General features: G+C 40.8%; 1 protein-coding gene across 2 annotated transcripts in view; it reads right to left on the reverse strand.

Moving 5' to 3' along the window:
• Positions 1-1,543: 1,543 nt before the first annotated feature.
• The window catches only part of LOC144598307 (phospholipid phosphatase-related protein type 5-like), a 106,368-nt gene continuing 93,530 nt past the window's right edge, over positions 1,544-14,381 (reverse strand). Inside the window, exon 5 of one of the 2 annotated variants that reach the window (XM_078408288.1) lies at positions 1,544-4,914. In XM_078408288.1, coding sequence (XP_078264414.1) covers positions 4,888-4,914 — 27 coding nt within the window. In that variant the 3' untranslated portion in view covers positions 1,544-4,887. The remainder of the gene's footprint in view (positions 4,915-14,381) is intronic. The other variant, XM_078408287.1, reaches the window with a different exon arrangement.

Genomic DNA, 14,381 nt, shown 5'->3' on the forward strand with positions numbered 1-14,381 from the left:
TTTAATAGTAAATGCCCATATAACTTTCCGTTTATCAAATGAGTTGGCAGGCACATCTCTTTGTCAACATAGACAAGAGAACAAAGGAATATGTGAGAGGTTTGTTTTACTGCACAGTGTACATTCAGACAGCTGGCTTCCTTCTAATTGTTGCGTGCCCTGATTTTAACAATCATATGTCATGTTACTGTAACAGCAACACTTCCTTATCTTCTGTTAACAGGCTGCAGCGATGCTTCTTCCAGCGTTCCGCCCTTATCCTTCCAAACAAACGCTCCGTCGAAATAAGGGGACAACAAAGTTACAAAATCAAGCAAAATGCTTGCAAGTAATGTTCATTTAAATTTAATTTCATTTCAGTTCAAATGAATTAAAATTATTCATTGGTATCAAAGGTTTAAAGGCAATTTTCCATCATGTTCTTTATTGATTTTGTTTTGCCTCTGACGTGAAATTGTGATCACTGTTTGTTGCTTCTCGCTACCGTTTGTGATTTTGGTTTTTGGTTCTAAACTTTAAAAAATGTGAAAAGCCAAAGAAAATAGTCTCAAGAAATAAATAGGAATTTATAACAAAAAGTATGCGTGGGTATATTGTAGAACATGGAACTGTATTAGTTGAATGTAAAAGCACAGGAAGATTAAAAAAATTGTATCTTCCCATTGAATGTTTGTTAAAATAAATTTTGATTTAAATTAATGTGAACATGATTGCTGGCTGGATTAGGGGGTATTAGATATAAGGAGAGGTTGGACAAACTTGGATTGTTTTCACTGGAGTGTCAGCGGCTAAGGGGTGAGCTGATAAAACTATATAAAATTGTGAGAGGCTTAGATAGGGTGGACAGTCAAAACCTTTTTCCCAAGTTAGTCTAACTTGGCATCATGTTTGGCACAGACATTGTGGGATGAAATGCCTGTTCCTGCACTTTACTCTAGAGATACAGTGCGTAAACAGGCCCAATGACCCACCGAGTCCTCACCGATCAGCAATCGCCCTGTACGCCAGCACTATCCTACACACTAGGGACAATTTATCATTTGTTTTACCAATGCCAATTAACCTAAAAACCTTTAGGAAGGAACTGTAGATGCTGGTTTAAACCGAGGATAGACACAAAAAGCTGGAGTAACTCAGCGGGTCAGACGGCATCTCTGTAGAAAAGGAATAGGCGACGTTTCGGGTTGAGACCCTTCTCGTTAACCTAAAAACCTGTACATCTTTGGAGTGTTGAAGGAAACTGGAGCACCCGGAGAAAACCCATGCGGTCACAGAGAGAATGTACAAACTCCGTAAAGACAGCACCCATAGTCAGGATCGATCTCGGGTCTCTGGCGCTGTAAAGCAGTGTGACACTACTGCTGCACCACTGTGCTGCCTTCAAACTGTACTATGTTCTTTGACATCCACAGTATTATTTCGGAAACATCAGTCTGGCTTTTCAAAAGGGAAGGTGCTTGAAGGAACATGATTTGCAGGGCTATGGGGAAAGACCAAGAAATGAGACTGAGCAGATTGCTCTATAAAGAGTCAGTATGGATTTAATGGGATCAATGGCCTCCTTCTGAGGTGCAATAATTCGATGGAGCTTTCCAAATCATTGCTAAAGATTATGAATGCAAAATGTAGTCCAATTACTCGGTAATAATGATTTATATTTCATTTAAAATATCAAAATATTGCATTTTTATCTTGCAGGAAAATGATTCTTTTAAAATGTATCATTGCGCTGCACTCACATCAGATATACACTTAGTGCAGAACATAGCAGATATGACACTACCTGCAGGCCATATTACTGTAGCTCAATTATTGCAAACCGTGAGTGAGCGAATGGATCAAAATCGAGATACAACCCCGAAAAACAGGTATTTTTTTTAACATGCTTAAACATTAGTCCATATGTACATATTAAAAGAATAACTAAATTATCAGCATAGCTGACTTCTTTTATTATTAAATTCTATTACATTTGTAGCCATTCAAAGGAAAACCACACAACAAAAGGAATGAAGAACAAGAGATTTCAATGAAGCCTTTTTGCTGTTTTTACAGAAAACAAAGAAAATGCATTAAGCTGCCAACAGATGTCCGTTAAAGAAAAGTGGTATGACTTCAGTAATGTGTTTACATGTCATTTAAATTTTTTTTATAGGCATCATGTACCAGTAATATTAAAACCAAGAGACACATAATATTTCATAATGCTGGCACATCCAAGGAATGTTAATTTAACCAATCCACATTTTCCTTGTGCATTAGTATTCTGCAAAGTAACTTCTGGCCTGCTTGCTATTTAGGGATGGAAAGGATGCTTTATGTGTGGGGCTGCTATAATTGTCATGTTGGTGTCCTTACTGATTTCTTTACCCCATTTTAACGTTCAGAAAATCACCATCTTGTGAATCATTCGCAAGTAAACAAGTTGCAGAGGGAGATGTGACTATTGTAATGGGGGAATAACAGAAGATGAAGCCACCTTAAAATGAGCTCTAACATAACTAAAATACACAAATATGGTATGAATCTCTTCCAGTCCTGATTAATTGCATTTTATTGTAATTGCTTTTTTTTCTGCATTCTTTATTATCTTGTTGAAAATTAAAATTTTATGAAGTATATATAAATATGTGTACTTGATCTGAAACTGTGATGTAAAGAACAGATTATGTAGGAAGGAACTGCAGATGCTGGTTTACACCGAAGATGGATGCAAAATGCTGCAGTAACTCAGCGGGAACAGGCAGCATCGCTGGAGAGAAGGAATGGGTGACGTTTCAGGTCGAGACCCTTCTGCAGTGTTAGGGGGAGAGGGAAACTAGAGATATGGACGATTACACAGAGCTGGTAAGGTGTGAAAAGGACAGATCAAAGCAGATGACGAACAAGGAAATGTACAATGGTTCATTGTTCGCTGAAAAGATGTGAAAATGACAATGAGGCATACAAGCAGTAAAATTAATCAGGAGAACAGTGAGAACTAGTAGGAGAACTAGGGTGGGAGAAGGACAGAGAGAGAAGGAAAGCAAGGGTTACTTGAAGTTAGAGAAATCAATATTCATACCTCTGGGTTGTAAACTTCCCAGGCGGAATATGAGGTGCTGTTCCTCCAGTTTGCATTTGGCCTCAGTGGAGGAAGCCCAGGACAGAAAAGTCAGTATGGGAATGAGAGAGGAAGTTAAAGGGTTTAGCAACCGGGAGATTGTATGGGCCCAGGCGGACTAAGATGGGCCATATTCTGACTTCTCCCTTCCATGCTGGGTTATGGTTCTTTGGGTATGAGTGGAATGCCTATACTTTGCTCAGGTAGTTAGCAATCAATGGCAACGATGGACAAGTTGATTGGGGTGAAGCCATTAGAAGTGAACCCAAACCTCCCTGTTTCCCAATGACCATATTATCTGGCAGTAACAAGGAACTGCGAATGCTGGCTTACCAAAGACCGTATTATATGGAATGGGCCACAGGCTAGCAGGCAGGAGTTAGGACCTCTTGCTGGATTGCATCTTTTCGTCGACCTTCTTGTGTCATCCTCCGTTCCCACTTAGATTCATACAGCATGGAATCGGGCCCTTCGGCCCAACTCGTCCGTGCCAACCAAGCCACCCCATCTAAGCTAGTCCCGTTTGCCTTCATTTGGCCCATATCCTTGTGAGTCTTTCCTATCCATGCATTTGGCTCATATCCTTCTGAGCCTTTCCTATCCTTTCCTATCCATTGTGCAATGTGTCTTTTCAATGTTGTTATTGTACCTGCCTCAACTACCACCTCTGGCTGCTCATTCCATATAACCAACACTCAACGAGTGAGAAAGTTGCCCCTCAGATTCCTATTAAATCTTGCTCCTCACGCCTAAAACCTATGCCCTCTGGTTTTTGATTCCCCCACACTGGGTAAAAGACCTCAGTGAAAGCCAGGGTGAAACCTGGAATCAGGGGCATACCACGGGTTCAATACTGTATCTACTGTACAGTTATTGGGGGCATCTCAAGCTGTAATTAATTCAACATATATTGAATGGCTACATTAGTGCCAGCAATGCATTTAATCAGTCGATGGAGTTGAACATTTTTCAACAAAATGTCTTAAAATCAAAATTTAATTTAAACCACAAAAGTTACTTTTGTAATTGTTACAGATAACATAACGTTTGTACATTACATTATTTATAAAATCTTACTATAAAATCTGATTTATAATTACAGTTATTTAGGTTTTAATGTTGGGGGCAGGGAGAGGCTGACATTTTCTATCAAAATGGAAAGTCAAATAAGGCAGTATCTTGCACACTAAATCCTGTATTTACATAAACTCAATCACAGTTGCAGAATTAAAGCCTTGTTATGTTGTCCAGCTTTGGGTTACTTTTGTACATTTTACTGTAGTAACACCAAGAAAACTTACTGCTGGACATCAGGACAAAAGTAATGAGAAGTTTCTAAATCACAATGCTTTTCATGCAGTATTGCTTGACAAATATTCTGGTGTTTTTTTTAGCACAATGAATACAAAATAGGCAGTTCTTTCAAAAAGTTTCCTGCAAAGATTTTTTTTTAAAAAAAAGCATTAATTGCACCTTAAAGTTTAGAATACGTTATGTGTTGCATGATTTAGCAATAACCAAAAACAGTCAGGACATTAGTCTGTGCAGGGGATAAACAAATACAGAAAATGCCATATATATATATACTTTCTGCCCCTCAAAATGGTGCATGTGCTTAAATGCTCCGTGTACCACCAATATCACTTGAATCTCGTGAAGGAATAAACAGTTCAGTGTATGTGTCTTATTAAGTGAGACTGCATCTTGCATTTCATCCCAAATGTGATCATTGAACAGTAAATAATGAAAGTGCCCAAAGAATAGGACAAACTTCAGGTTGACGATCATGTGACTTCCGCAAAGACGTGATTCTGAAAATAGAAATGAAATAAAACCAAGATCTGTTATTACTGGACACGGGGAGACATGTTTGATTGTTACTTACTCAGTCGCTAAACAACTATTGAACTCACTTAGCATTCAATATTCTTACACTAATAATGTTTTATTTTTCAAATGACAAAGACCAGTGGCAGAGTGGAAAGTCAGATATGCCAACATTCATGACTCCCACATTGCATAGAAGTCAGGAATAAGTCAAGTTTGTTGCCATTTGCACAGGTACAGTAAGGTACAGGTACAATGAAAAATAAGCTACCAATGTGCTGCCAGAAACAAGCCTTAGAGTCAAACAGCATGAAAACAGGCCCTTCGGCCAACTTGCCCATGCTGACGAAGATGCCACATCGACACAAGTCCCACTTGCTTGTGTTTGACCCGTGTTCCTCTGAAGCTTTCGTACCTCCCCAAATGTTTTTTAAATGTTCATGTTAAAATGTACTTTGTGTGTTCTGATACTTTTTATTGGTATGAAATGGCAAATGAAATTCCTCATATGTTGCAAAACATACTTGGCTAATAAAGTAGGATTATGATTACGATTATACTTCTGCCAGTCAGATGCCTATTAAATAGAAGGTATTTATTCACAAAATGCTGGAGTAACTCAGCAGGTCAGGCAGCATCTCGGGAGAGAAGGAATGGGTGACATTTCGGGTCGAGACCCTTCTTCAGACTGATGTCAGGGGGGCGGGACAAAGGAAGGATATAGGTGGAGACAGGAAGATAGAGGGAGATCTGGGATCTATTAAATAGAACCAGTTTCTTTCATTATAACAGTAAAGGTAACAGTTTCCCATGTTACATGCCACCGTCTATATCTCTCGTTTTCCTTCCCCCTGACTCTCAGTCTGAAGAAGGGTCTCAAAGTCACCTATTCCTTTTCTCCAGAGATGCTGTCTGACCAACTGAGTTACTCCAGCTTTTGGTGTCTATCTTCAGTTTCCCCATGTTATTTGTATGCGAATGGTACAGAAGAAATCAAACAATGAACAGCTGTACAGTTAAGTCAATATCCTGTTGACTGAGTTGTGCGACTCCATAATTGGGTTTGCAGAAGTGATAATTTGCTGTTAGCCTCATAATTGGCAAGGACTAAATGGCCTGAAGCCAATGTAATGACTGACAGATACCAATTAATGGCACCACAGAAATTTGTCTCATTACTTGAAGAACACCGAACCCATTAACGTGATAAGAGTACATTAATTGCCATTACGACTCGATATTGAAAATGAACTATTACAAAGGGCGGCACGGTGGAGCTACTGCCTTATAGCGCTTACAGCGTCAGAGACCTGAGTTCGATCCTGGCTATATGGAGTATGTGTCTGTACGCCGTCTGTACGGAGTTTGTACGTTCTCCCCGTGACCGCGTGGGTTACATAGAAACATAGAAAATAGGTGCAGGAGTAGGCCATTCGATCCTTCGAGCCAGCACCTCCATTCAATATGATCATGGTTGATCATCCAAAATCAGTGCCCCGTTCTGGCTTTTCCCCAAATCCCTTGATTCTCTTCGCCCTAAGAGCTAAATCTAACTCTTGAAAACAAGTTTTTGCCGAGAACTTTGGTTTTCTCCCATGACGTACAGGCTTGTAGGTTAATTAGCTCTTCATGAATGTAAATTGTCCCTTGTATGTGTAGGATAGTGTTAATGTGGGGGATTGCTGGTCGGTGCAGATTCGGTGAACCGAAGGGCCTGTCTCCGCGCTGTATCTCTAAACTAAAAAAACTAAAAATACCTGTTTTCATTCCTTCAGATGTAAATTGTTGAGATTATAAATTGTTTTCCTATTTCTTTTATGCGTAATTATGCTTAATCTTAATTAATCTCCATTCACAGATTCACTAACAATGTCTTTGCATATATCTGACTTAAATGTGAATTTTTCCACTCTAATTTGCTCTTCCTTCTTGGTCCTTGTGCTTAAATTTCACAATCCTCTGTTTGGTTAACAGATTGCCCTGTTCTCTCATGTTATTCCCTCAGGCTCCAGTTTCCCTCATTTATTTTATCATTCAGCTTTCTGCACAAAATGAAAATCTTATAGAATCTACATGTGCAATGTACGTCTCGGAAATGTCAACTCATTACATGCCCTGCAACATCAGAACCTGCCATTTTAATGTTTTAAACAGCATCAGCACTGTGCATTCTAAATAAATAAAGGTGCTGGAAAATGTGACCAGTATTCAATCGTGCTGCATGCATAACACTGACAGGATTGCAATGTTCAGCTAGTCTCAGTTATGCTGTTAAAACACATCAGGGCACATATTACAAGTTAACAAGTTATAGGAGTAGAATTAGGCCATTCCGTCCATCAAGTCTAAGCCATTCAATCATGGCTGATCTCTGCCTCCTAATCTTATTTTCTCGCCTTCTCCCCATAACCGTTGACACCCGTTCTAATCAAAAATTTGTCTAGCTCTGCCTTACAAATATACACCGACTTGGCATCCACAGCCCTCTGTGGCAATGAGTTCCACAGATGAACTACCCTCTGACTAAAGAAGTTCCTCCTCACCTCCTTTCTAAAAGAGTGTCCTTTAATTCTGAGGCCATGACCTCTGGTCCTAGACTCTCCCACCTTTGGAAACATCCTTTCCACGAGAGTGGAGCTTCAGGTGGACCTGTCCCTTGATGAATCCACTGCATATTAATTGAAGTCACAACTGTATGTTTAAAGGAAGATGTTCAGTGACACAACAACTTGAAGCCAATACTTTGGGAAGATTAGGATTAGGGGTAATTCCAGCTGTTGTGTAACAAGTAAGGGAATGGGCTCCTTGATTCTCAGATAGCCAGCACTCTATCTTGTGAAGAAGTGCAGAGGTCCCATCACATCCAAATAGACAATAGACAATAGACAATAGACAATAGGTGCAGGAGTAGGCCATTCAGCCCTTCGAGCCAGCACCGCCATTCAATGCGATCATGGCTGATCACTCAATCAGTACCCCGTTCCTGCCTTCTCCCCATACCCCCTCACTCCGCTATCCTCAAGAGCTCTATCCAGCTCTCTCTTGAAAGCATCCAACGAACTGGCCTCCACTGCCTTCTGAGGCAGAGAATTCCACACCTTCACCACCCTCTGACTGAAAAAGTTCTTCCTCATCTCCGTTCTAAATGGCCTACCCCTTATTCTCAAACTGTGGCCCCTTGTTCTGGACTCCCCTAACATTGGGAACATGTTATCTGCCTCTAATGTGTCCAATCCCCTAATTATCTTATATGTTTCAATAAGATCCCCCCTCATCCTTCTAAATTCCAGTGTATACAAGCCCAATCGCTCCAGCCTTTCAACATACGACAGTCCCGCCATTCCGGGAATTAACCTAGTGAACCTACGCTGCACGCCCTCCATAGCAAGAATATCCTTCCTCAAATTTGGAGACCAAAACTGCACACAGTACTCCAGGTGCGGTCTCACCAGGGCCCGGTACAACTGTAGAAGGACCTCTTTGCTCCTATACTCAACTCCTCTTGTTACGAAGGCCAACATTCCATTGGCTTTCTTCACTGCCTGCTGTACCTGCATGCTTCCTTTCATTGACTGATGCACTAGGACACCCAGATCTCGTTGAACTCCCCCTCCTCCTAACTTGACACCATTCAGATAATAATCTGCCTTTCTATTCTTACTTCCAAAGTGAATAACCTCACACTTATCTACATTAAACTGCATCTGCCATGTATCCGCCCACTCACACAACCTGTCCAAGTCACCCTGCAGCCTTATTGCATCTTCCTCACAATTCACACTACCCCCCAACTTAGTATCATCTGCAAAGGGAATGAAGGTCCGGCAACTCCCTTTTCTCCCCTCTCCCATCGGGCAAAAGGTATAGAGGTGTGAAAACGCACACCCCCAGATTCAGGGACAGTTTTTTCCCACCTATTATCAGGCAACTGAACCATCCTAGCAACAACTAGAGAGTAGTCCTGAAATACTACCTACCTCATTGGAGACCCTCGGACTATCTTTCATCGGACTTTTCTGCCTTTACCTTGCACTAAACGTCATTCCCTTATCATGTAGACATAGACATAGAAAATAGGTGCAGAAGGAGCCCATTCGGCCCTTCAAGCCAGCACCGCCATTCATTGTGATCATGGTTGACCGTCCACAATCAATAACCCGTGCCTGCCTTCTCCCCATATCCCTTGATTCCACTAGCCCCTAGAGCTCTATCTAACTCTCTCTTAAATCCAAAGAATGATTTGGCTTCCACTGCCCTCTGTGGCAGAGAATACCACAAATTCACAACTCTCTGGGTGAAAAAGTTCCTTCTCACCTCAGTTTTAAATGGCCTCCCCTTTATTCTAAGACTGTGGCCCCTGGTTCTGGACTCGCACAACATTGGGACCATTTTTCCTGCATCTAGCTTGTCCAATCCTTTTATAATTTTATATGTTTCTATAAGATCCCCTCTCATCCTTCTAAACTCCAGTGAATACAAGCCTAGTCTTTTCAATCTTTCCTCATGTGACAGTCCCGCCATCCCAGGGATCAATCTCGTGAACCTACGCTGCACTGCCTCAATTGCAAGGATGTCCTTCCTCAAATTAGGAGACCAAAACTGTACACAATACTCCAGATGTGGTCTTACCAGGGCCCTATACAACTGCAGAAGAACCTCTTTACTCCTATACTGAAATCCTCTCGTTATGAAGGCCAACATGCCATTTGCTTTCTTCACTGCCTGCTGTACCTGCACGCCAACTTTCAGTGACTGGTGTACAAGGACACCCATGTCTCGCTGCACCTCCCCCTTACCTAACCTAACACCATTGAGATAATAATCCGCCTCCTTGTTTTTGCCGCCAAAGTGGATAACCTCACATTTATCTATATTATACTGCATCTGCCATGCTCAACCTGTCCAGGTCACCCTGCAACCTCCTAACACCCTCTTCACAGTTTACACTGCCATCCAGCTTTGTGTCATCTGCAAACTTGCTAGTGTTGCTTCTAATTCCCTCTTCCAAATCATTAATATATATGTTTCTGTACACTGTGAATGGCTCGATTGTAATCATGTATTGTCTTTCCGCTGACTGGTTAGCACGCAACAAAAGCTTTTCACTGTACCTCGGTGACAATAAACTAAACTAAACTGAACGGTAGTGGGAGGATTGGACCAAGCAGTTGATCGTCACATTGGTTAAGCTATGTCAATTAAAGCATAGACAGTCATCAACAGTTTAAAACTCATGCACTGGATAACCTTACCATTAAAAAAAAAACTAATTTGTCAGAAATACAGACTATAAACTTCAATAAAGAGTTCAAGCAAACCATACCAATTTAATCAACCTAAAAAAATCCATAATTCACTTTACAAAATCATTTAACTTTTTTAAGAACTGTAACCTTTAACTCTTAACTAGCCTTCGAGTAAACCATGAAAATAGAAGTAAACAAGTGCATAAATCCGAAAGCATTTCATCATTGTTTTAAGATAAAGAGGTTGAACAGATGAAAACTAAATTGGCCTTATACACTGTAAATACCACCTCAACTCACACAGAGTTCTCGATACAAAATAAGACTGGAAGACAAAGATGCAGAAGGTCGTGAGACGCTGAACTATAACTCCAGCTGGTATCCAAATCCATTTACAGACACAAAATGCTGGAGTAACTCAGGGGGACAGGCAACATCTCTGGAGAGGGGGAATGGGCGACGTTTCGTGTCGAGGCCCTTCTTCAGACTGAAGAAGGATCTCAACCCGAAACGTCACCCATTCCCCCTTCTGTCCAGAGATGCTGCCACTCCCGCTGTGCTACTCCTGCATTTTGTGTCTGTCTTCGGTGTAAACCGGCATCTGCAGTTATTTCCTACACCATATATCATGGCCGGGTCACACAGCCATGCAGGCATGCAATGAGGGAATTAATCTAGAGTTATTGTTTTTAAAGTACACGTGTATCATTATCACTTGTACATCCTGTCTTGTATTAGGTGCACAGGATTCTGATAACAGCCACGGAATTGTCATGGAAACCATTATTGAAGGTCATTGTTGAAGAAGAAATTCCAAGTGGCAAAGTACTTACCAAAATCTATGAAAAATGACTAAGAAAATTATTTTTAAAACATTCCATTTATTATCTCCAATTTTCCCCATAATATCATAAAGGATTATCAAATTTAATCATAGTTCCCCATAATGCACTGTCATTTATTCTGGTTTCGAAGTAATCCTTGGCATGACTACCAATGTTAAAAATGCATTAATCATTCCCTAAAATCACCAACAGTACGGTTTTAAAGTTAGAGAGGTCAGCATGGCATAATATAGTTGGTTCCAAAATCCTATGATTGTATTATCCAGGCTAATTCTTATGAAATAACATTTGTCCCACGATTTAAGATCATTTTAGTGGGTCAAGTATGAAATAGTGAGACATTTTTGAGGTGGTAATGTTTTTAGAGATCTTTCAAATGTATATCAGAGTAATCAGCTTAATTTAGTAATCATAAGCTCATAAGATCACAAGTGTAAGGAGCAGAATTAGGCCATTCAGCCCATCAAGTCTACTCCGCCATTCAATCATGGGTGATCTACCTCTCCCTCCTAACCCCATAATCAAAATTGGTTTGAATTGCTTACACGGAACCCCTGCAAATCCATCATCTGCCAACTCCTCTACAATGTTTATGGATTGTCTGGCATTATTTATTCAGTACATTAGCACAGTTCCAGATACTGATTGTACATCTATAAAAAAAACATGCACAACCAGTCGGAGAATAATCTGTCATTAATCACAAATAATGAACAATGAAAAACATAAAAGAGTGTGCCAATTGCTATTGGGGAATATTAAGAGGGAGTGCACCTTAGTTTTCTGAAAAGCATTTTACGGCATGGTATTTTAATGGGGACATTAAGTTGTTTAAAGCCAAATGGACCAAAGACCCAGGATTACGTGCTCTTAAAACACTGGAAGTTTCACAGCTAGAATACCTCGTGGCATTTTCATGTCAAGAGTGGTTTTGTCTTCAGAAAAATCTAGTGATGTGGATATGATCGTCCACAAGCATTTACGGTCGTTTTTGTACGTTTAATTTTTCAGTAATTTCTGTCAGGGCACTCTTTTCTGAACCCTGTCAGCTTTTATCCTCTTACATAAGCCTCCCTTCTGTGCCATGGTGCAAGTTGATATTTCCACAATTCCAAATTAAAGCACAAAAGCCAGTGATCCTAAAACGATTCTCTATTTTTCTGTTTTGATAAGCTGTCAGAGAGGGTCACTTTCCCTCTTCCATCTCTCCCTGGTGTGGCAGTTGGAATTCTTCGCATGAATGGGAAAATGTAAAATGACAGTTCCTCTCGCTCGCTATCGGCACCAGAGGCAGTTAACACAGCCATTTCATGACCATCAGAAACCCTGTTCTCCAAATGGCACCGCTCTATGGGAGAGACAACACACACTCGCTACCTGTGACGCAGTCTCTCAAGTAAAACCAGGAACATGCTAACATTCAACCATCAGCTGTCTGATTCAAATACACTCCCCAGTAGGTTCAGCTACTGCAGTCTGTCGGGGTACTGGAGGTAAAGTGTAACCACTGTGCACTGTTGGATACCACATGAATTGACTGCTGCCACTGCACCTGTTTCAGAGGTTAATCCTTTTCTTAATGATTATTATCACTGACTCTGTGCATCACCCCCATTGAGGTTTCACGCTTACAAATTGCTGTTTATTTGTCCTCTGTAATCTTTCGCTGTTTTGTCTCATGGCGAAGATATGAATTGCAATTCTTTCATTTAAGTTTAGTTTAGTTTCGTTTAGAGATACAGCGTGGAAACAGGCTCTTCGGTCCACCGAGTCCGCACCCACCAGCGACACCATCCTACACAATAACATTAACACTATCCTACCACAAATTGTCCCTATCCAAGGGACAATTTATCCTAGGGACAATTTACAATTATACCAAGCCAATTAACTTACGAACCTGCATGTCTTTGGAGTGTGGGGGGAAACCGTAGATATTGGAGAAAACCCACTAGGAGAATGTACAAACTCCGTACAGACAGCACCCATAATCGATGCAGGGGAAAAAAACTGCAGATGCTGGTTTAAATCGAAGGCAGCATCTCTGGAGAAAAGGAATAGGTGACGTTTCAGGTCGAGAACCTTCTTCAGACTGAGAAGTCTATAGACAGGTGTGTAGGAAGGAACTGCAGATGCTAGTTTAAATCGAAGGTAGACACAAAATGCTGGAGTAACTCAGTGGGTCAGGCAGCATCTCAGGAGAGAAGGAATGGGTGGCGTTTCAGGTCTCGACCCGAAATGTCACCCATTCCTTCTCTTCAGAGATGCTGCCTGTCCCGCTGAGTTACTCCAGCTTTTTGTGTCTATCTTCCCTGAACAGTTGGGTCATTTCAACACACACAGGCTTGCTTACAGTGACCCAGGTCTGAAGATGATTCTTGAACCAAAATGTTGCCTATCCATGTTCTCTACAGATGCTGCCTGACCTGCTGTGTTACTCCAGCACTTTTTGTCCTTTTGATCCGATGCTGCTGTGTGGAGTTTGTGTGTTCTCCCTGTAACTGCATGGATTACCGGGGTGCTCCAGTTTATACTCCTGCCTTGTATCTGAGAAAATGTCAGAGCCTGAGGACCTCCCATTGGGTGCATGCAACACCTCAGCAACATATGTTTAAAGTCTTGAAAAATGTCCAGGTTTGCCTTACTTACATTGGAAGCCACTTTACCTCCCTTGCATTAAAACTAAAATAAAATCATTCGACCATAACATCTGCCCTGAAGGTGTCTGGTTGCTGTCATTGTTCATTATTACTCAAGCATTCAAAGGGCTGTTTTACAAACAGGAGTTTCTACTTCAGAACTGTCAGCTCTCCAATGATTGCAATGTTTTAAGGAGAAAACATAATTGTGGTTTCTGTGCAATTGGGCATTGACTTTAATCTGAGGTTATCGATGGTTTTATAAGACATCCACCCATGAATGTGTAAATGTAGATGTTTATGTTAGATTCATTTGGAATCAGAACTACTATATACATACCATATAAATTCATCCATAAATATACATATAAATATATACACACTCACACACATACATATATATATATATATAGAGAGAGAGAGAGAGCAAAGGAATATATATATATAAGAGACACAAAATCACAAAATGCTGGAGTAACTCAGCGGGACAGGCAGCATCTCTGGAGAGAAGGAATGGGTGACGTTTTGTGTCGAGACCCTTCTACAGCCTATTGATATATATATATTTGTTAACACTTCTTCCACAGCCAACAATGGGCCATTGTGGACTCCACCTTTCCTTGGTCATCGGTGCTGGCTCTGATCTGAATCTTCAGGTCACCTTTTCACTTTCGACCCCATTTATAGACATAAATCAACCTTGTGTGCTAGTTGTTACAGT

This window comes from Rhinoraja longicauda, chromosome 11 (genome assembly GCF_053455715.1).
Source record: "Rhinoraja longicauda isolate Sanriku21f chromosome 11, sRhiLon1.1, whole genome shotgun sequence".
In the NCBI taxonomy this organism is placed as follows: domain Eukaryota; kingdom Metazoa; phylum Chordata; class Chondrichthyes; order Rajiformes; family Arhynchobatidae; genus Rhinoraja; species Rhinoraja longicauda.